The sequence below is a fragment of the Chiloscyllium plagiosum genome, unplaced genomic scaffold (assembly GCF_037043375.1).
Source record: "Chiloscyllium plagiosum isolate Xiang-an unplaced genomic scaffold, Cpla_swu_hap1 HiC_scaffold_21, whole genome shotgun sequence".
Lineage (NCBI taxonomy): Eukaryota > Metazoa > Chordata > Chondrichthyes > Orectolobiformes > Hemiscylliidae > Chiloscyllium > Chiloscyllium plagiosum.
In genome coordinates this window covers 48928054-48950936 of record NW_028270159.1, presented here as the reverse complement: position 1 = coordinate 48950936, position 22883 = coordinate 48928054, and the positions used below count along the sequence as shown (strand labels likewise).

General features: G+C 42.0%; 1 protein-coding gene across 1 annotated transcript in view; it reads left to right on the top strand.

The window, feature by feature from the left end:
- The window catches only part of LOC122564724 (tubulin beta chain-like), a 37199-nt gene extending 20086 nt beyond the window's left edge, over positions 1-17113 (top strand). Inside the window, exons 2-4 of the mRNA XM_043719851.2 lie at positions 7241-7349; positions 7443-7553; positions 15363-17113. Coding sequence (XP_043575786.2) covers positions 7241-7349; positions 7443-7553; positions 15363-16432 — 1290 coding nt within the window. The 3' untranslated portion in view covers positions 16433-17113. The remainder of the gene's footprint in view (positions 1-7240; positions 7350-7442; positions 7554-15362) is intronic.
- The last annotated feature ends 5770 nt before the right edge of the window (positions 17114-22883 follow it).

Below are 22883 nucleotides of genomic sequence, written 5' to 3'. Positions count from 1 at the left end.
GGTCAGAGCATTGAGTATAGGAGTTGGGAGGTCATGCTGCAGCTGTACAGGACATTGGTTAAGCCACTTTTGGAATATTGTGTCCATTTCTGGTCTCCCTCCTTTCTGAAGGATGTTGTGAAACTTGAAAGGGTTCAGAAAAGATTTACAAGGATGTTGCCAGGGTTGGCGGATTTGAGCTATAGGGAGAGGCTGAATAGGCCAGCGCTGCTTTCCCTGGAGCATCAGAGGCTGAGAGATGACCTTCCAGAGGTTTATAAATTCATGAGGGACATGGATAGGATAAATTGACAAGGTCTTTTCCATGGGGTGGAGGTGTCCAGAACTAGAGGACATAGGTTTAGGGTGAGAGGGAAAGATTTAAAAGAGACCTCAAGGGCAAGGTTTTCACGCAGAGGGTGGTGTGTATAAGAAATGAGCTGCCAGACGAAGTGGTGGAGGCTGTACAATTACAGCATTAAAAGGCATCTGGATGAGTATATGAATAGGAAGGGTTTGGAAGGATAGGGGCCAAATGCTGGCAAATGAGACTAGGTTTGTTTTGGATATCTGGTTGACATGGTCGTGTTGGACCAAAGGGTCTGTTTCCGTGCTGTATATCCCTATGACTCTATGCTACAATCCATTTATTGTAGTTAGACCTACAATGCTGCTTGGGAAGTGTTTCCAGGATTTTGACTAAATTACACTTAAGGAATGGCAATATATTTCCAACTCAGGATGCTGAGTGACTTGGAGAGGAACTTGCAGATAGTAGTGTTCCTGTGTATCTGCTGCCCTTGTCCTTCTGTTGGTAATGGGTTTAGAAGGTGCTGTCCAAGGAGGCTTGCTGAATTTCTGTAATGCACGTTGAAGATAGTATACACTGTTGCTACTGAGTGTTAGTGATGACTGTTATGTATGTTTGTGGAGGCACTATCCTATTGATATTGTCACTAGACGGGTAATTCATGTTCTGGGGGCCCAGGTTTGAATTGCAAAACAGAAGCAGATGGAATTAAAAATCTAAGTAGCCGTAGGTACAGTTGCAATATTTAAAAGACATTTGGACAGGTACATGGATAGGAAAGATTGGGAGGGATTTGGCCAAATGCAGGAAAATAGGACCAGTTCAGTTTAAGAAACCTGGTCAGAATGGATGAGATGGGCTGAGCAGCTTGTTTCCATTATGTATGCCTCTGTGATTCTAATTATACTATATGATTCACTATACAATGATTGAAATTCCCCTATTTTTGCATAATTTCTGACCATGATATGGTCCCTTACTTTCTACACCTGTGCTTTTCATAATTCAGAAGCATTTTATTCATTTGATGCTATTTTCTCTTGTATTTAGCTGCCATCCACTAGAGTCATAGGGGTTTTGGTCAGAATTGGTACCAACAGATGAATCAGTTCTCGACACCCTTCTGGTCATCAGCTCATGTGGACAGGATCCTCTGCTTTTGGAAAGGCTGGCCCTGATGTACATTAAGCTGAGGGCAGGACCTCATCTCAATGCCTCTCCTATCTCTTTCTGAAGTCTTTTTATAATGATAAAGTTCATCTTCTCTACTTGGTGATTTGGAGTTATGGACCACGTGCCATTTTCCTTGTATGCCTAGAAATTTCGGGATGATCTGCATGACTATCCAGTTATGCTTCCCTGACTTGATTCCATGTTTTTTGGGGCAATACCTCTTCATTCCCTACGTCAAACTGCTCAAGAACTTTATAGTCCCTATTCCCAAATTCTATACCTTCATCCTCCTCTGCCATGGTGAAGACTGATGTGAAGTACTCAATTAACATCCCACCTCTGTCCTCCAGGTCCAGGCACAGATTGCGCCCCCTTGGTCCCTTCTGGATCCTACTGTTTCTCTGGTTATCTTCCTTCCTTTGATATACTGAATAAAAATCTTAGAATTCCCCCAATCTTACCTGCCAGCATTTTCTCATGCTCCTTCTTCGCTCTATTAATTGCTTTAAGTTACCCCCTACACCCCATGAACAGTGAATTAGGTACTCCCCAGGAGTTTCAGTAAGTGTTGACTGCAACTCTCTATCTAATGGCCTACTCCTGCTCTATTTCTTATGATCCTACTGAACAACATAATCGATGCACCACACCACATGGACTATACCACTTCAAGAAGTCACTTCATTATCAACTTGTCAAAGTCATTTGGGATGGACATGAAAGCATAACATAATCAATAGTCCAGAACTTATTCTCTTGTTGCAAAGAGAATGAAGAAAATCATTAATTAGCTTTTCCACCTATTGCTCTTTAATCACAAGCCCTGCCTTTTTTCCCCTGTGGAATTAATTTTAATAAATTTCTCAGGATTTTGCAAATTTTGCCCAAAGCGTCGATTTTACTGCTCCTCTGATGCTGCCTGAACTGCTGTGCTCTTCCAGCACCACTAATCCAGAATCTGGTTTCCAGCATCTGCAGTAATTGTTTTTACCACATTTGCAATTGTGTTAAAACTCTAAGGCTAGAAAATATCAGGATAAGGGAACTTTGTGTAGAATTTTATGTTGTGTTTTACTGAAAGTAACAACTGTTGTTTTAATCTTGGGAAAGGGAGATCTTGGATGGCATTAGAATTCAACATTGTTGTCAATGATGAATGCTTGATTTGAAGTACCCAATGTTATTATAATGTCCACAGGAGTTTTTTTCTGTTGTTACATAACTGAGGAATTAACTCCTGATTGCTGTATATCAGTTGACTGATATATTCTGGCTATCTGATTCACACAGCTCAATGAGTTGAGGCAAAAACAAAAATTGTTGGCAAAATTCAGTAGGTTTGGCAGCATCCATGGAGAGAAAGCAGAGTTAACATTTCAAGTCGGTCGGGAAGGTAAGTGATTGCTATTAAAGTGGGTGTGTTCTAACCCCCAGGTCTTACAAATAGGGTCTCCCTCCCTCCCTCCTCCTCTAACCTAAATTAAGAGTCCACAGACTTGCCCCAAAAAGAGGGTCCAAGGAAGTTCCTGTGGATTGAAGAGTGAGGCTTTAGCTCAGGAGTCTTTGACAAGGAGGTTGAGTGAAGTGATTACGCCACAGTTGAAGAGGGTGAAGACATGACTGCCAAGCTGGTTCAGTGCGCTACTTGGGAGGTCAACGACTCTGGTGTGTCTGGCTCGTATATGTGTGGAAAGTGTGTGCACATTCAGCTATTGACCGAGCATATTGCAGCGCTGATGAAAGAACTCGAGGACCTTAGGCTCATCCGAGAGAACGAGATCTTTCTGGACAAGACCTTCAGCGATGTTATTACACCAATCATGCAAGAAGAGAGCAGATGATGAGGAAGGCAGAGAGGAGACAGGTGCAAGAGACCCCAGGAGAAGTACCTGTCAGGAACAAGTTGAAGCTTTTGGAAACAGTAGAGACTGATGACATTGCCAGTTCGCAAGGCGGCCAGGTCTGTCAATCAAAAGTTGGCGCAGAGGCAGAGCGGAAGAGTCGGACATCGCACAGAGCCGTGGTAATAGGGGACTCCATCATGAGAGGAACTGACCGGGGTTTTTGTGGCAGCAAATGGGATTTAAGGATGGTATGTTGCCTTCCTGGTGCCAGGGTGATAGACATCGCGGACAGAGTGCAGGAAATCCTCAAGGACGAGGGTGAAGAGCCAGAGGTGGTGGTACATGTCGGCACAAATGATGTCGGGAAGAAGAGGAGGCACATACTACAGCGGGACTTCGGAGAACTAGGAAGAAGGCTGAAAAGCTGGACGTCCAGGGTGGTTATCTCCGGTTTGCTTCCAGTTCCTCGTGCTGGTGTGGCCAGAAACAGGGAGATAATGGACTTGAACGTGTGGTTGGGGAACTGGTGCAGGAAGCAAGGATTTAAGTTCTTTGGATCACTGGTGTATATTTTGTGGTAAGCATAAATTCTACAAGAGAGATGGTTTGCACCTTAATAGGTTAGGGACCAGCATTCTGGCAGGCAGGTTTTCTACTGCAACACCGCTACATTTAAACTAAGTAGCGGGGGGGAGGGGACAAACTGGATGTTTAAAAAGGAAATTGAAGGGAAAGTTAGAACAAGAGAAGTCAAGAAAGACAACTGTATCAATGAGGCAGAAAACTCGGAAAGGGATCATGCTGTAAGGTTGAGTGAAATAGGGGTTGATGGGAAGGGTGAGAGCAGTAACAAATTAAAAATACTATACATGAATGCACGAAGCATTAGACATAAGATGGATGAGCTTGAGGCTCTTTTGGAAATTGGCAGATATGATATTGTGGGGTTAACTGAGACGTGGCTTCAAGTGGACAGGGCCTGGGAAATGAATATTCAAGGCTACACGCGCTATCGTAAGGACAGACTGAAGGGCAGAGGGGGTGGGGTGGCCTTGTTGGTAAGGGAGGATATTCAGTCCCTTGCGCGGGGGGACCTAGAGTCAGGGGATGTAGAGTCAGTGTGGATAGTGCTGCGAAATACTAAGGGTAAAAAGACCCTCTTGGGAGTCATCTATAGGCCCCCAAACAGTAGTCTGGACGTCGGATGTAAGTTGAATCAGGAGCTGAAATTGGCCTGTCGCAAAGATGTTACTACAGTTGTTATGGGGGATTTTAACTTGCAGGTAGACTGGGAGAATCAGGATGGTATTGGACCTCAAGAAAGAGACTTTGTGGAGTGCCTCAGAGATGGATTCTTAGAGCAGCTGGTGCTGGAGCCGACCAGGGAGAAGGCAATTCTGGATCTGGTATTGTGTAACGAACCAGAATTGGTCAGAGACCTCGAAGTGAAGGAGCCATTGGGAAGTAGTGACCATAATACATTATGCTTCAATCTGCAATTTGAGAGGGAGAGGGTACAGTCGGAAGTGACAGGACTTCTGTTGAATAAAGGGAACTATGGAGCTATGAGGGAGGAGCTGGCCAAAGTTCAATGGTGCAATATCTTAGCAGGGATGACCGTGGAGGAACAATGGCGAATATTTCTGTGTATAATACAGAAGTTGCAGGATCAGTTCATTCCTAAAAGGAAGAAAGATCCCAGGAGGAGGCATGGGCGGCCGTGGCTGACGAGGGAAGTTAAGAAACATATAAAGTTAAAAGAGAAAAAGTATAATATAGCAAAGATAAGTGGGAAAACTGAGGACTGGGAAGCTTTTAAAGAGCAACAGAGGATAGGACAGAGTCAGCATGGATTTATGAAGGGGAAATCATGCTTGACTAATCTTCTGGAATTTTTTGAGGATGTAACTCTGAAGATGGACGAGTTAGGTGAGTGGGCAGATGCATGGCAGATGCAGTTTAATGTGGATAAATGTATGGTTATCCACTTTGGTGGCAAGAACAGGAAGGCAGATTACTACCTCAATGGAATCAATTTAGGTAAAGGGGCAGTACAGAGAGATCTGGGTGTTCTTGTACACCAGTCAATGAAGGCAAGCATGCAGGTACAGCAGGTAGTGAAGAATGCTGATAGCATGCTGGCCTTCATAACAAGAGGAATTGAGTATAGAAGCAAAGAGGTGCTTCAGCTGTACAGGGCCCTGGTGAGACCACACCTGGAGTACTGTGTGCAGTTCTGGTCTCCAAATTTGAGGAAAGACATTCTGGCTATTGAGGGAGTGCAACGTAGGTTCACGAGGTCAATTCCTGGAATGGCGGGATTACCTTACACTGAAAGACTGAAGCGACTGGGCTTGTATACCCTTGAGTTTAGAAGACTCAGAGGGGATCTGATTGAGACATATAAGATTATGAAAGGATTGGACACTCTGGCAGCAGGAAACATATTTCCGGTGATGGGTGAGTGCCAAACCAGAGGACACAGCTTAAAAATATGGGGTAGACCATTTAGGACAGAGATGAGGAGAAACCTCTTCACCCAGAGAGTGGTGGCTGTGTGGAATGCTCTGCCCCAGAGGGCAGTGGAGGCCCAGTCTCTGGATTCATTTAAGAAAGAGTTGGATAGAGCTCTCAAAGATAGTGGAATCAAGGGTTATGGAGATAAGGCAGGAAGAGGATACTGATTAGGAATGATCAGCCATGATCATATTGAATGGCGGTGAAGGCTCCAAGGGCAGAATGGCCTACTCCTGCACCTATTGTCTATTGTCTAAGTCACTTCATCAAAACACACTGGTGAGGACTATTTGACACATTGAAAACCTTAATAGAAAATAATGAAGGGCAAAGCAATCTTTTAAAATAGCCCTCAATTAATACTTCAAAAACAAATGATCTGGTCACCATCACATTGGGATCTGGGATCTTGTGTGCAAATTGATTGTCATGTGTCTTACACTACACCACTTACTGCAAAGTACCATAAAAGTGAGAGTTTTTTCAACACAATAGCATTGCAGATGCTTTCTTTGAGTTGAGCTGCATTGTATTAAAACTACTAAAATTAAATTTTTATCAAAACTCAGCCCAGATGTCCTCCAAGAATAACTGTATACGTTAAGCACCTCACTGCCAGTCAAGTATGATGTTGAAGTCTTGTAACTGTAATGACGGAGAGAATCTTACAAAATTTGTTCAATTAAGACCCTAATAATGGTAACGTGATAACAATCAGATAATCTGTTCTTAGTTGTTGGTTGGGGGATAAATGTTGGCAGGGACACTAGGGAGAATACCCCTTCTCTTCGGATAATGAGATGGAATAATGTATGTTGACCTTTGATTTGTTAACATCTGTCCTGGGAGACTGCAGCACTTGCTTAATACTGCACTGCAGCATCAACAAAGAGACTGCTCAAGTATTTGGGGTGTAACCTGAGCCTACTGACTCAGAGGCAAGAATGCTACATGAGTGACCCAGAGTTGACTTCAGCTCAAGTTTCCTTCAAGCTTTTAATGAACAACAGCATTTTGCTGATCTGTGTCTTGCATGTAGAATTATAGAATCTCTACAGTGTGGAAGCAGGCCATTCGGCCCATTGAGTCCACACTGACCATCTGACGAGTATTCAGACCCACCTCCCTACATTATCCCTGTGACTCTGCGTTTCCCATGTCTTATCCAACTAGCCTGTATATCCCTGGACACTGGGCAATTTAGCACAGCCAATCCACCTAACCTATACATAGTTTGACTTTGGGAGGAATTTGGAGCACCAGGAGGAAATCCATGCTGACACGGGGAGAATGTGCAAACTTCTTGCAGACAGTTGTCTGGGAGTAGAATCGAAACCAGGTCTCTGGCGCTGTGAGGCAGCAGTGCTAACCACTGAGCTGCCATGCCACATTTGGATTGATGTCTTTTTTTGTTTAGTTCTGGGAAGTCATCAGTGATGAACATGGCATTGATCCTACGGGCACCTATCGTGGAGAGAGCGACCTGCAACTGGAGAGGATGAATGTCTACTACAATGAAGCCACAGGTATTGACTTTGCATCATTTCAGGTGCTTCCAGCTATTCGTATTTATTTATAGCTCATTTTCTGCATAAAAGCATATATCTCCTTCTGACTAGGTGGTAAGTTTGTGCCTCGTGCTATCCTTGTGGATCTGGAACCTAGTACTATGGATTCTGTTCGTTCAGGACCCTTTGGACACCTCTTCAGACCAGATAATTTTGTGTTTGGTAAGCAAAGTCTTAAGTAAACATTGGTAGTACTTTGTAACTCTTGTGTGGTATAACCATGGAATTCAACCTAGATAAATTCCTTATGAGTTTAATGCAAATACTTGTTTTCCATAGTTGATGGTTGATTTAATAATTTGCCTTTGTGTTTGAAATGTACTTCAGCATCTGGGGATTTATTTTAGAAGAGACCTAAATTAATGATGCTTAGTAACCTACAGATGTCTACAATAGGAGATGACAAGATTCTGGAGATGAAGAATGACTTAAAGGTGAACGCCACAAAAATATTAAATTACCCTGCTTCCACAACCTTCTGAGGCAGAGTTCCGAAGTTGCATAACCCTCTCAGAGAAAATAATTCTCCTAATCTCTGTCCTAAATAAGTGGCCCCTATTTTAAAGGAGCTCTCCCTAGTACTGGACTCATCCCCAGGTAGAAACATGCTTCACACTTCCACCTTGTTAAAACTGTTCAGAATCTTACTTGTTTCAATTAAGTCATCCCTCATTCTCTGACCTAAAGTGGAAACAAACCTAATCTATCCAACCTGAGAAGACAGCCAAATCATTCCAGGTATCAATCTGATAAATCTCATGTAAACTACTTCCAATGTATTTACATCCTTCCTTAAATAAGGAGGCCAAACTGCACACAGTACTTAATGTCATGAGTGTCCTGATTGATTCAAACATTACATCCTTACTTTTGTGTTCAGATTGTCTCTTAATAAAGGAAGGTATTTCATTAGCCTCCTTAACAACTTGCTGTAGCTTCATGCTAACTTGTTGTGTCTCACATTTCAGAGATCTATCTGCATCTCGGAAATCTGGCATCCTTCTCCATTTAAGTAATGCTCTGCTTTTTAATTCTTCCTGCCGAGTGAACAATTTCAGATTTTCCTTCATTATTTTCCACTTAATCAACCTATCAATATCCATCTGAATCCTCTTTATGTCTTCTTCACAAAATACTTTTCTACCTATTCTTTCTGTCTGCAAATATAGCTACTGTGTCTTCACTTCCATCACAGACAAAACCTATCCTGTCCAACCTTTCCTTATAAGACAACCCACTCAGTCTAGAAAGCCTTTTCTGAACAACCTCCAACAAGTTTACATCCTTCCTTAAACAGAATAGAATACAAATTTATTGTTAAGTATAATTTCACAAGAAAAATACAGTGAAAGGTTTATAACTCGCCCCACCACAGTATCTACATCAATGATAGGAGTCATACATAAGAATGAAAAAAAAGGTTAAATTAAGACAAAGTTAATCACTTCAGTTGACAGCGCCTGGACTTGTGGACATCTGATGTAAGTAATGATGAAATATCCTGAAGATGCAGCCTTGATGAGATTGCTATGCCAGCCTGCTGAAATACTGGGCTAGAACCTTTTGCCAAAGAAAACCGCCTTGCCAGGTTGAGACCACCACTCCTGGACAAGACCACCTGCAAGGCCAATGCTGACGATGAAGAAGACCTCCAAATGGGAACAAGACCTCCATGCTGGGACAGGATTGTCTCACCAGGAAACCACCAATTCGAGCCCAGACTGGCTTTCTCTTCCTTCAGGCACCTGGGCTGAGTTCTGGACCTGGAGCCTCGGCCTAACCTGTAAGTCCAAGGTGGCAGAGTCAGCCTGGGACCTGTTCGTTGCTCACCGGGAGAACCTGGGTGGGGGTGGAGCCATGTGCAGCTCGTCCGGGGGTTTCTGCTGCTGCTTCGGAGGCCACCTCCTTCACCTGCCACTCTTCAGGCTTTAATGAAATTTGGATGAGAATAAAGGAGGCATGGTTAGTAAGTTTGCAGATGATATCAAAATTGGTGTTATAGTGGACAGTGAAGAAGATTATCTAAAAATACAATGGAATCTTGAACAACTGTGCCAGTGGGCCAAGGAATGGCAGATATTTAGTTCAGAGAAATGTGCGATGTGGCATTTTGGTGAGACAAAGCAGAGCATGGCCTACACAATGGTACGGCCCTGGGAAGTGTTGTTAAACAGAGACCTAAGGATGCAGCTGTATAATTCCTTGAAAGTGGGGTCACAGGTAGTCAGGGTGGTGAAAAAGGAGTTTAGCATGTTTGGCTTCATCGGTCAGAGCATTGTGTACAGGAGTTGTGACATCATGTTACAATTATACAAGACACTGATACGGCCACATTTGGAGTATTACGTACAATTCTAGTTGCCTTGCTGTTGGAAGGATGTTATTAAACTGGAAAGGGTGCAAAAATGACTTACAAACATGTTAGCGAGACTGGAAGGTTTGAATTACAAGGAGAGATCGGATAGGCTAGGGGTTTTCTCCCTGAAATAACTCCACTAATAGACCCTGTATTTACATGTCCATAATATTTGTCACTGATCCTGTTTCCTCAGAGTGAGCAGAACCTCTCACACTCCTGTTTATCTTTGTCAGCCACGGGTCCCTGATTGGACCAGGTTAACAGTCTCAATCCTGGAACTTATATTCTACAAGGTCCACCTGGCTGACCTCGTTAAAGTCACTACAAATACTACCTTTAACATATCCAGTTAAGCACAGATGGTAGTACTGTCCCTTTTAAATTTTTCTTACTCATTGGGATGTATCTATTCTGTGTGGTCCAAAATGTCCCCTTAGATATCTGCCTCTGCCTCTCTATCCTTTAACATAATTTACCAACTCATTTTAGCCAGATCCGTTTTCAGTCCTTCATAAGTGCCGTTATTTAAAATTTTAAAGTAGTCTTGGACCCACTCTCCTCTCCCTCAAATTGAATGTAAAATTCTTGCATATTATAGTTGTTGCATCCCTTTAGACTTTATTAGATGATAGCCTGAGAAGGGAACAGGTGCCACCCTATTGACCCACCCTTGTATTAGAATTAGAATCCCTACAGTGTGGAAACAGGCCCTTCGGCCCAACAAGTCCACACCGACCCTACTAAGAGTAATCCACCCCTACCCTATATTTACCCCTGACTAATAACCTACACTATGGGCAATTTGGCATGGCCAATTCATCTGACCTGCACATCTTTGGATTGTGGGAGGAAACCAGAACACCCAGAAGAAACCCACACAGCGGGGAGAATGTGCAAACTCCACACACAGTCGCCCGAGGCTGGAATCGAACCCAGGTCCCCGGCGCTGTAAGGCTGCAATGCTAACCATCATATTTGTGGATAAGCATACACTACTAGAACAACAACTGTAATCACTAAATTAATTCCTAGGAAAGCATTCCTTTACAGCAGCATTTGTAGCATGAAAGGGGAATTCAGCAACATGTCAGAAAATGGAGGACACAACCAATTGATGAGACTGTCTATGCAACAACACCAAAGAAGAAATATAAATAAGAGAAATGAGAATAGAAATGCTAATATTTTGAGAAACAAAAAGAATTTAGGATTTACAATAGGAAGATGAATCCCAGAAGTGTTCAGTGTATTTTGAGTGCAATTAAACCTTTTATTACACCAAGACCCGTCCCAGATGTGAAAGTAGTATTTGAAACTAAACATGAAGTGGAAGATTCAGAGATATACAGACCCTTCGGTCCAACTCATCCATGCCGACCAGATATCCTAAATTAATCTAGTCCCATTTACCAGCATTTGCCCCATATCTTTCTAAACCATATTCATATACCCATCCAGATGCCTTTTAAATGTTGTAATTGTACCAGCCTCCACCACTTCCTTTCACAGCTCATGCCAAACAAGCACCACCCTGGGAAAAGACCATGTCTACTTACTGTATCCACGTTCCTTATGATTTTATAAGGTCACCCCTCAGCCTCTGATGCTCCGGGGAAAAAAGCCACAGACTATTCAGCCTCTTCCTATAGGTCAAACCCTCCAACCCTGGCAACATCCTTGTAAATTTTTTCTCAACCCTTTCAGGTTTCACAACATCTTTCCTGTGGACATACTCAGTGCACTGACCAATAAAGGAAAGCATACCAAGCGCCTTCTTCACTATCCTATCTACCTGTGACTCCACTTTCGAGGAACTTATGAACCTGCACTTGAAGATCTCTTTGTTCAGCAACACTCACCAGGACCTTACCATTAAGAACATAGAACAGTACAGGCCCATCGGCCCTCGATGTTGCACCAACCTTTTATTCTACTCTTAAGATCAGGCTAACCTACATACCCTACATTTTACTCACATGCATGTGCCTATACAAGAGTCGCTTAAATGTCCCTAATGTATTTGACTTTACTACCACTTCTGGCAGTGCATTCCACGCATGCAACACTCTGTAAAGAACCTACCTCTGACATCTCCCCTAAATCTTCCTCCAATCACCTTAAAATTATGCCTCCTCAATCTACCTTGGGAAAAAGTCTCTGTTCACTCTGTCTATGCTTCTCATCATCTTGTACATCTCTATCAAGGCATCTCTTATCCTTCTTCATTCCAATGAGAAAAGCCTTTCTTATAAGACATTTGAGGTAATGGTAAGATTCTTGGTAATGTAGATAAGACCATAAGACATAGGAGCGGAAGTAAGGCCATTCGGCCCATCGAGTCCACTCCGCCATTCAATCATGGCTGATGGGCATTTCAACTCCACTTACCCGCATTCTCCTTGGAGCCCTTAATTCCTTGTGACATCAAGAATTTATCAATCTCTGCCTTGAAGACATTTAGCGTCCCAGCCTCCACTGCACTCTGCGGCAATGAATTCCACAGGCCCACCACCCGCTGGCTGAAGAAATGTCTCCGCATTTCTGTTCTGAATTTACCCCCTCTAATTCTAAGGCAGTGTCCACGAGTGGCCAACTAACAAAAAACAAAGTTGCAATAAAGGAATCATTTTCATGTTGACAAACCATGAGGTGGCAGAGGGATCAATCCTCGGGACTGAACTTTTTCTATCTAATTTAATGACGTGGATGAGGGGCTCAAGCAAAAATTGCTGTTGAGAGAAAGATGGGAATAAAATTGACAGCTATTGTTTTTGAGAAAATGTATGGCTATTCATTTTAATAAGAAGAACCGAAAACCAAAATATTATCTGAATGGAAAGAGACTGCAGAATGTTGTGGTGATAGATGAATCTGGGTGAGCTTGTGCAAGAATCACAAAGTTAACATGCAATTATACTAAGTAACTAGGAAAGTAAATGGAAAGTTGGCCTCTATTGTCAAAGGGTTGAAGTATAATTTATGGAAGTCTTGCTGCAATTTTACAAGACATTGTTGGGACAACACCTAAAATATTGCATATTATTTTGGTTTCGTTTGGGAGGAATAATCTTCTATTGGAGGCAGTTTAAAGAAGATTTTCGAGGTTGATTCCTGAGATGATTGGTTGTTTTATGAGGAAAGATTAAACCATGAAACCTAAAGTCTCAGTTTAAAAAAGTGGGAGATGATCTTACTGATGCATACAGTTCAATGGACTTGACATGGTAAATGTTGAATGTTTCACCTCATGTGGAAATCCAGGACTAGAGGACATACTTTCAGAGTAAGGTCCGTGCGATGTTTATGCTCAACTCCAGTCGCAATCACCTTTCTTAATCTAAGTCTATCATTGTAGTTGTCTATCCCCTTACCCCTCAAATGCACCCAGGGATAATGAGTTCCACATTTAATTTCTTGTTGTGTTTATACACTAGAAATATCAAATTGTAAGTCAATTGTTATTCAAATTACAGGTATGCCCTTTTTTTTACCTTTACATTTGCACTGAGTCTTACTTTCAGTTTCTTTATCCTGCTGTGTAACTAATCTGAATTCCTTTCTGTGGTCTGGATTTTCAGAGTCTTGGCAACTCCGTGGGCCTTTAAAATGACAGGCACAATCCGTGTTCAGAATCCCATTCCAGTTTCTGACACCTTTCATTTTCACTGATAAGGGGCAAACGGGGCACAGCGTGACTCTGACATGCAGGAAACCCAAACTTAGCAAGACCACTCGAATACTTGTCTGCCATTTTCACAGTACCAAGTGCCTTAACCTGCATTGTGAGAGTTACGATGACTTTTGTCGTCACAAATGCGCTTAAATGATGGTTAAGGAACTGTCAAACTCTTTGCCCTTTTAAAAGTTAAAAATTTAGCCCAGCTGTGCCAGTGAGAGGTAAAAATACTTGTGAAGTTATTTAAGATTAGATTCCCTACAGTGTGGAAACAGGCCCTTCGACCCAACAAGTCCACACTGACCCTCCGATGAGTAAAACACCCAGACTCATTTCCCACTGAGTAATGCACCTGACACAATGGGCAATTTAATATGGCCATTTCACCTACTCTGCACATCTTTGGAATGTGGGAGGAAACCAAAGCACCCAGAGGAAATCCACACAGACATGGGGAGGACGTGCAAACTCCACACAAGACAGTCGCCCGAGGCTGGAATCGAACCTGGGTCCCTGGCGCTGTGAGGCAGCAGTGCAAACCACTGAGCAACTGTGCCAATCTGATAGATTTAATTCCCTTATCCTTTCAATTTAAAAAAAGACTGTTATTGAGAGTTAAAAAAACATTGGTCTAACATATACAACAACTGTTTGTTGACATTACCCCAGTGCTATCAATATGTCATTTTTAATGCTTGGCTGCTTTGCATAACCTGTCATTATTTCAGTAGAGGGTTGTAAGTTTACAGCTCAAAGAGGTTAGTACAGGACTAGCTGTCTTTAATGCAGGATTTTGAATATGGTAGATTTTATATGCAATTATTTGAGCAAATTCAAATGTTTTGGATGCATTTCATGGTTTGGAGTTTTCTTTTATATCGTTCATTTCATTTTATCGCAATCTGAGGTCTGCCCATGGTAGATATTGAATGAGTTTGCCTTTACAATGGCATGAGTTGGTGTAAATGGAGGACTGATGCATTGTATGGAGTAACTGTTAGAAAGCCTAAAATGTAACAATAATTGGAACAAACTAAAAAGCTGAGCTCAGCACTTGGCAACCATGTAGCCAACTCCACATTGCATCTGAGAGCAGGTCGTCTGACTACATCCAACAGGGAATTTCCCATCTCGAACCTCGCAACTTACAAACAAAATTTCAAATCCATATGGGATGAAATTGACAGAGAGTGATGTGGTGATGGAGACCTCGCAGTAAAAAAATTAGACGTATTAAAAGTTTTTAAATGCCTTAAGAATTCTTCAGTGCAATGTAAGAACAATGGCTGTATTGTGAGTTATTGCTTCATTGTTCAGAGCACGTCAAACGTTGAAGACTAACAGAAACATTGCCGCAGTTACCAGAGATCTGTAGAACTGCTTTCTCATCAGAGAGACAGATAACTGGTGGCAGTTTACCAAGCATCAAACAAGGTGAAAACTTGAGAAGGAGATTCCTTCATGTTCACTTCATCTGGTGCAACAGTTGATGTTAAGCAAATACTTCAAAAAAAGGAAATGTGCATATTGGAGGAGGGATGCAGGAAACATATCAAAGAAAAATTCCACATGTAAAGGGGTGGGTTGAGAAGGCTGAAAGGAACCAAGTTTTAGTGTCTTAAGAAATATTAAGGGCAATCTTGTTGAAAGATATAAAATACTAAATTGTTAAAAAGCCTTCACAGCAGTACCAGAGGACCTTAATTAGTGAATAATTAATTTAAGCAGGTATTGAAATATTGTTTCCTTAAAAGTATATGTAATATACTATCACAAGAAATATTAGAAATAATGTCATGAAAAGTGTTCGGAATGCTAGCTGCAGGATTTGGATTAGTGGGAGGGACGTAAGGTTGTTGGGGGCAAGCAGCCTTTCATTGACCTTTAATATTCTTGTCTTCTAGTAAAACTCTTTATTTGGCATCCTTTGTTCCAGGACGTAGTGGTGCCTCTAACAACTGGGCCAAGGGTCACTACACTGAAGGAGCTGAACTGGCCGACTCTGTCATGGATGTGGTGAGGAAGGAGGCTGAGGGATGTGATTGCCTCCAGGGATTCCAGCTTATCCATTCACTGGGTGGTGGTACTGGTGCTGGCATGGGCACTCTTGTCCTCAACAAGATCCGTGAAGAATACCCTGACAGAATGATGCTCTCTTTCAGTATTATTCCTTCACCCAAAGTATCAGACACTGTGGTAGAGCCCTATAATGCAACTCTATCTATTCACCACCTCATAGAGAATACAGACGAGACCTTCTGTATTGATAATGAGGCTCTGCATGACATCTGTTTCCGAACCCTCAAACTCACATCTCCCACTTATGGTGACCTGAATCATCTAATATCAGCCACCATGAGTGGTGTAACAACGTGTCTGCGTTTCCCTGGTCAGCTCAACGCTGACCTGCGTAAACTAGCAGTGAACATGGTCCCCTTTCCACGCCTACATTTTTTTGTGCCTGGCTTTGCTCCTCTGACTAGTCGTGGTACCCAGCCATACCGTGCCCTGACAGTACCTGAGCTTACCAAGCAAATGTTTGATGCCAAGAACATGATGGCAGCCTGTGATCCTCGACACGGCCGCTACCTGACCGTTGCTGCTGTTTTCCGGGGTCGCATGTCCATGAAAGAGGTGGATGAACAGATGTTGAACGTCCAGAACAAAAACAGCCCTTATTTTGTGGAGTGGATCCCCAACAATGTCAAGACGGCTGTCTGTGACATCCCACCCCGAGGCCTCAGAATGGCAGCCACCTTCATTGGCAACACGACGGCCATCCAGGAGCTGTTCAAGCGCATTGGTGAGCAGTTTTCTGCCATGTTCCGGAGGAAGGCTTTCTTGCATTGGTACACCGGTGAGGGCATGGATGAAGTGGAATTTACAGAGGCTGAGGCTGACATGCTGGATTTGATAGCTGAGTACCAGTACTATCAGGAAGTTCAAGTGAATGAGGGGGCTCAGCATTATGTAGATGAGGTTGATGATGATGATGAAGAATCCTGAACACCATTATTTTGAGCTCTTGATTCTTTACAGGTCTCTCCAAATAGGTCCTCCCTCTCCTACACTGTTCACACAATCTCATCTTGATAGTGAATGGACTAATTAAAATCATCTGACAGTATTTGGAGTATTGACTGGTTGAAGAGTTAAAACAATGTGTGCAGTTGAAGTATATTAACTGTGCAGCCGGGAGAACCCCTGTGATCCATGTTGGCCAGCTATCCCATAGCACTTCCTTAATGTAATTCCAGAATCCTTGAAACCCAAGTAATGCAATGGCAAAGGATACTTTGTATCATGGTGCAAGATTCTCGGTGGAAGAAGAAGCAGGACAGGTTGCCGTGCTCCTCAGACCTGCCCCACCATTCATTAAAATCATAGCTGATCTGATCACTCCTGCAACCTTTTATACCCTTGCTTATAAAGAATCAATCCATTACTGCCTTAAAAATTTTCAAAAACTGTTCCCACCACCTTTTGAGAAATAGAGTTCCAAAGAGCCAAGAGTCAAGAGAAAAAAATTCTTCTCATCTCGGACTTTAATGGGCGACTCCTTATTTTGAAACAGATGCCCCTAGTTTTAGACTCTCCCACAAGAGGAAAAGCACATTTTCATGTACACCTTGTTAAGACCACTTACGATCACATATTTCAGTTAAGTTGCCTCATACTCTTCTAAAGAGAGAAAGTGAGGGCTGCAGATGCTGGAGATCAGAGCTGAAAATGTATTGCTGGAAAAGCGCAGGTCAGGCAGCATCCAAGGAACAGGAGAATTGACGTTTCGGGCATAAGTTTCCTGAAGAAGGGCTTATGCCCGAAACGTCAATTCTCCTGTTCCTTGGATGCTGCCTGACTGCTGCGCTTTTCCAGCAACACATTTTCAGCTCATACTCTTCTAAACTCCAGCAGATATAACCTAACGTGTCAAACACTTCCTCATAAGACAATACAGGTATTACTCTAGTAAACGTACTGTGAACTGCTGTTAATGTACTCACACCATAAAGTGTTTAATACAGTACACAGTGCTCCAGACATGGTCTCACCAATGCCTGTATAATCTTCCCATTTCTGTAGCAAGCACAACCTTCCTGCTTTTATATTCAGTTGCCCCCATGATAAATAATAACATTCTATTAGCTTTCCTAATTACTTTCTGTACCTGAAACTGATCTTTTGCAGTTTACTCACTAGGACACCCAGATCTCTCTGCATCTCAGAGTTCTGCAATCTCTCACCATTCTTCCAGCCAAGATGGACAGTTGCACATTTTCCACAAGATACTCCTCCATCTTTGCCAACTCATTTATGTTACGAATTTGGAGTTGTGTATTGTACCTTTAAGAGAGAGTGAAGCCTGATTTGGAAGTGAGAGTTTGTAGGCACCTGTCATGTGACTGTCTAGCAGTCTCAGAGTGTACTGGAAAATTGAAAATATGTAACATTTGGCTGTGAAAAGAGTAACTGAGTTTTAGTTGCTATGTTCACAACAGTTTGAATTTAACTAATCAGTTTAAATTATGCCCCAGGATACTAAAACCCAATCAAATTTGAATTTTACTATTTTGACAACGCCAAACCAATGAGATGATCTGATGTTTGGGGTATAAAAAAAGCAGACGTTTTGAAAGTTAGTGAGAGAGTAAACTACCATCTATATAGAGAGACTGCCATTCAAAACACTCTCTTTCAAAGGTACCTTTTCATAAGAAACATCTCTGCAGCAAAAGACCAAAGATGACCCAGGGAGATCTTCAGCCAGAGGAAGACAAATGCTGATGACTGTCTGGTTTTGAAAATTAAGTTGATGGAACTTTAATAGGGGCTTTTATTGGATCTGTATACTGTTATAGAGTTGGAGGTAGAATACAGACCTTTAAGAGAAATGAGGCTTAGAGTTGTGAATAGTTGTTGTTTAATGTTCACTGTTAGAGTTAAATTTTCTTTAAATAGTGGAGTTTGGGAATTCTCTGTCACTCATATTTTAATAGATTATGAGGCGATGTGAGCTTTTCTGTGTGTTTGGATTAATTAACAGAGGGGTTCACCACTGTGTCGTAACAGTTTAGGGGCTTGGGTCCATTATTTGGACAGGTTTAGACAGATCCAATCTGAGATTTGGACAGATTTAAACAGATTTGGGGTACAAAAGATCCCAGCAGATTTAAAAACTTGCTGGTTAGTGTCCTAGATCATCAAATAAGACGTAGGTGAGACAATTTGTTTAATTTTGGTTATTTGTGATAGATTAAATTAAAATTGCTAAAGGTTCTGGGGTTTGAAGATGATTCTCAAATTTGCTAAGAAAGTTTAGAAGGACAGAAAAAGACCATGTTTTACAATTAGCAAAGAGGTTTAGAATTGAGTTTAACCAAGAACAAAAGTAAAACTAAAATTGTTGCGGAGTTAGTCACGAACTTAGGTTTGTCAGAGAAATAGACAAGTGCAGTAGAGTTTAAACTTAAATTACAATTGAGGAAAATGGAGTTAGAAGATAAACAAAACGAGAGGGAGGAAAACGAAAGAGAGAGAAGATTCTTAGTTGAGCAAAGAGAGAGAGAAGAAAGGGAGAGAGAAAAGAAAGAGAAAAAGATTTGAACTTCAGAAGTTGTGACTTAGCCAGGGAAGTCAAGTTAACGGGATGGAGATGGAGAGAGAAGGTAGTGAAGTTCACAAGTATGTTAAAACACCTGCATTTTGATGAGAAAGATGTCAAAGGCTTCTTTATTTCATTTGAAAAATTGGCAAGGCAGATGGAGTCGTCAGAGAACTTGTGGGTAATGCTAACCCAGACTAATCTGGTAGGACGAGCTAATGAAGTATTTGCAGCGCTGTCAGATGAGTGGTCAAGAGATTATTAAGAGTCAAACAGACTGTTTTGAGTGCTTATGAAGTGGTACCAGAAGTGGATAGACAGTGGTTCAGAAACATTGAGGAGGAACCAGGTCAGACTTATGTTGAGTTCAAAAGAATTAAATATAGTCATTTTGATAGATGGGTGCAGGTCTTTAAAAATAGATAAGACCTATGAGGCTCTAAGAGAAATTATTCTGCTGGAGGATTTAAAGCTCACTTCCAGAGATGATCAGAATACACATGGATGTACAGAAAGTTCAAGAAGTGAGAAGAGCAGCAGAGATGACAGATGCATTTTGTGGGCGGCACGGTGGCACAGTGGGCGGCACGGTGGCACAGTGGTTAGCACTGCTGCCTCGCAGCGCCAGAGACCCGGGTTCAATTCCCGACTCAGGCGACTGACTGTGTGGAGTTTGCACGTTCTCCCCGTGTCTGCGTGGGTTTCCTCCGGGTGCTCCGGTTTCCTCCCACAGTCCAAAGATGTGCAGGTTAGGTGAATTGGCCATACTAAATTGCCCGTAGTGTTAGGTAAGGGGTAAATGTAGGGGTATGGGTGGGTTTCGCTTCGGCGGATCGGTGTGGACTTGTTGGGCCGAAGGGCCTGTTTCCACACTGTAAGATAATCTAATCTAATCTAGACATTGGTGCATCAGGCAAAGTTGAGCTTCCAACAAGAATTTCAACCTGTGAAGGATAGAAATTGGGAGAAGGGGAGATCCTACACTACAAAATGAAGAATAGAGAACACTGGTAATTGTTTATCACAATTTAAAAAAGAAGTCCTAGAGAGTGAAAAGGAGGTGAAAGGCCTCAGGTGTTTCCTCTGTGGTAAAGTGGGACACGTAAAGTCACAGTGCTGGTTGTTAAAGAAAGACACTGTGGGAAAAGATGTGGGAAAAGAAGCTAAGCCAGTGGCATTAGTGAAAATAATGAAGGAAACCCCAAGAAAAGTCAAGCTGCAGGAGAATGCACAGCCTAGGCAAGGGCTGGGTATGGAGTTAATGCGTGATCTTTATAAAGAATTTGCATCTGTGGGTAAAGTTTACTCGGAAAGAACTGAGGGAGAAGGGAAAGAAGTTATAATTTTGAGAGATACAGGATCTAACTAGTCTCTAATAGTAAGAGTTGAACATATTTTCACTCTTTCTAACCTGTTACCTGAGAGAGTGGTAACTTTGGGATAGATGGACAGAAATTTAACACTCCCCTATATAAGATCAGGTCGGAGTACCAATTCAAGACTGGGGAAGTAACAGTGGGAGTGATTGACAGAATGTGAGTTCAAAGAATACAGTTTCTTCTTGGGAAATATTTAACAGGATCCAAGGTGGGGGTGACACTCTTTGTTGTGGACAAGCCCAAGGAAGACCAGGGAACTAAGGAGTTAAAAGAAAAATACCCTGGAATTACCCTGTTTAGTAACAAAATCCCACTATCATAAGTCACAGAACGAAGCAAAAACTGAGGAGAAAGATGGAGGAGTTGAGGTTCAATTAACAGACACTCTGTTTGACGTAATGGTGCAGGAAAGACCTGAACAGGCAGAGGGTCAGGCAGAAGTGTAATCCTGAAAGGCATTAGCAGATTTACAACAGAAAGATGAGACAATAAAATATCTATATGTTGATGCATACTCAGAAAAAGAGGCAGAGAATATTCCTGAGGGTTATTATCTTAAAGATAGAATCCTAAGATGAAAATGGAGACCACGGCAGGTTAGTGCAGAGGAGAAATGGGCAGAGGTGCACCAGATTGTGTTGCTGGTAGCATACAGACTGTAATGTTACGGGTAGCACATGAATTACCAATAGGAGGTCACCTAGGTGTGAGGAAGACTCAGACTAAGGTACAAAAACATTTCTGTTGGCCTGGAATGCACAAGGATTTGGTTAAATTTTGCTGTATATCATAACATGCCAAATGGTAGGTAAGCCCCAGGCAGTAATAAAACCAGCACCAATTCCTGCAAAGAATCTTTCATGCGGGTTATGATTGATTGTGTAGGTTCCCCTCCTGAGAACTAAAAGTGGGATCCAGTACTTGCTAACCATACTGGATGTGTCTACCAGATTTCTGGAGGCAATTCCATTACGAAGTATTAAGGCAAACAGGGTGGTAGAGGAGTTATAGCTTTCTTCACGCGGTATGGGCTACCCAGAAAGATTCAATCAGACCAAGGGTCTAATTTTACAGCTAGGCTGTTTAAGGAAGTTATGGATAGCTTAGGAATACAGCACTTTAAATCAAGTGTGTATCATCCTGAATCCTAGGGAACTTTAAAAAGGTGGCATCAGACCCTGAAGACAATGTTAAGACGGTACTGTCAGGATTACCAGAATGACTGGAATGAAGGTATACCATTTGTATTGTTAGCCATTAGAGATGCCCCAAATGAATCTACTTAGTTTTGAGTTAACATTTGGTCATGAAGTGAGAGACCTGTTGAAATTAATTTCAGAAACATTGACAGGACCAAAGCCTGAGATCTCACACTTGGATTGTGTATCTGAGGTGAGAGAGAGATTAAATTGGGTAAGTGAGTTAGCTAAATAGCACCTGAAGAGGGCACATCATAGACTGAAGCAGATGGCAGATAAAAACTCTGAAATTCAGACGTTTTCCTATGGGGATGACATATTAGTATTGTTACCAGTGATTGGAGATCCCTTCAAAGCCAGGTTTAGTGGTCCCTATCAAATTGAGAAAACGTTGAGTCAGGTAAGCTATCCGGTAAAGATGCCGGATAGAAAATAAATCAGGCATGTCATGTGAATATGTTGAAACCTTATTATAATAGAGTGAAGGAACTGGAGAAACAGGTGTTAGTTTCTGCTCTGCGGAGTGAGGAATCAAATCCAGGTGTTGTGGAGTTTGACGTGCCTCAAATTACATTAAACAATGAGGAGGTCTTTGAGGAGTGGGATGGGTTAGTAAACTGTACGTCTCAAAAGCAAAGAATGCAGTTGAAAGGTTTGTTGCAGTAGTATGAGGACATATGCAGAAATAAGATGGGGAGGGCTAATGCGATTGTGCGTGAGGTAGAAGTAAGAAATGCTGTTCCAATAAAACAACACCCCTACAGGTTCAATCCTTTAAATGCCACACAGGTCCAGAAGGAAGTGGATGTGATGCTCAACAAAGATATCATCGAACTGAGTCAGAATGAGTGGAGTTTTCCGATTATGTTAGTTCCCAAACCTGATGAGACTCAACAGTTTTGTGTGGACTATCAGAAGGTCAATACCATAACAAAATCAGACTCATACCCAGTCCCAAGATTGGAGGACTCTAGAGAGAAAGTTGGACTTACTGCATGGTTATTGGCAGGTATCTTTATCAGAGAAAGTGAAAGAAATTTCTGCATTTGTAACTCCAAATAGGCTATATCAATTCAGAGTGATGCCCTTTGGAACGAAGAATGTACCGGCCACATTCCAAAGACTCATGAACAGAGTTGTGGCTGGGTTAACAAACTCTGCAGTCTATCTGGATGATGTAGTGATCTTTAGTGAGTCATGGAAAGATCAGATGGTAGTTGGCAAAGCTCTTTGAATGATTAAGAGAGGCAAAACTGGGAATAAACTTAAGAAAGAGA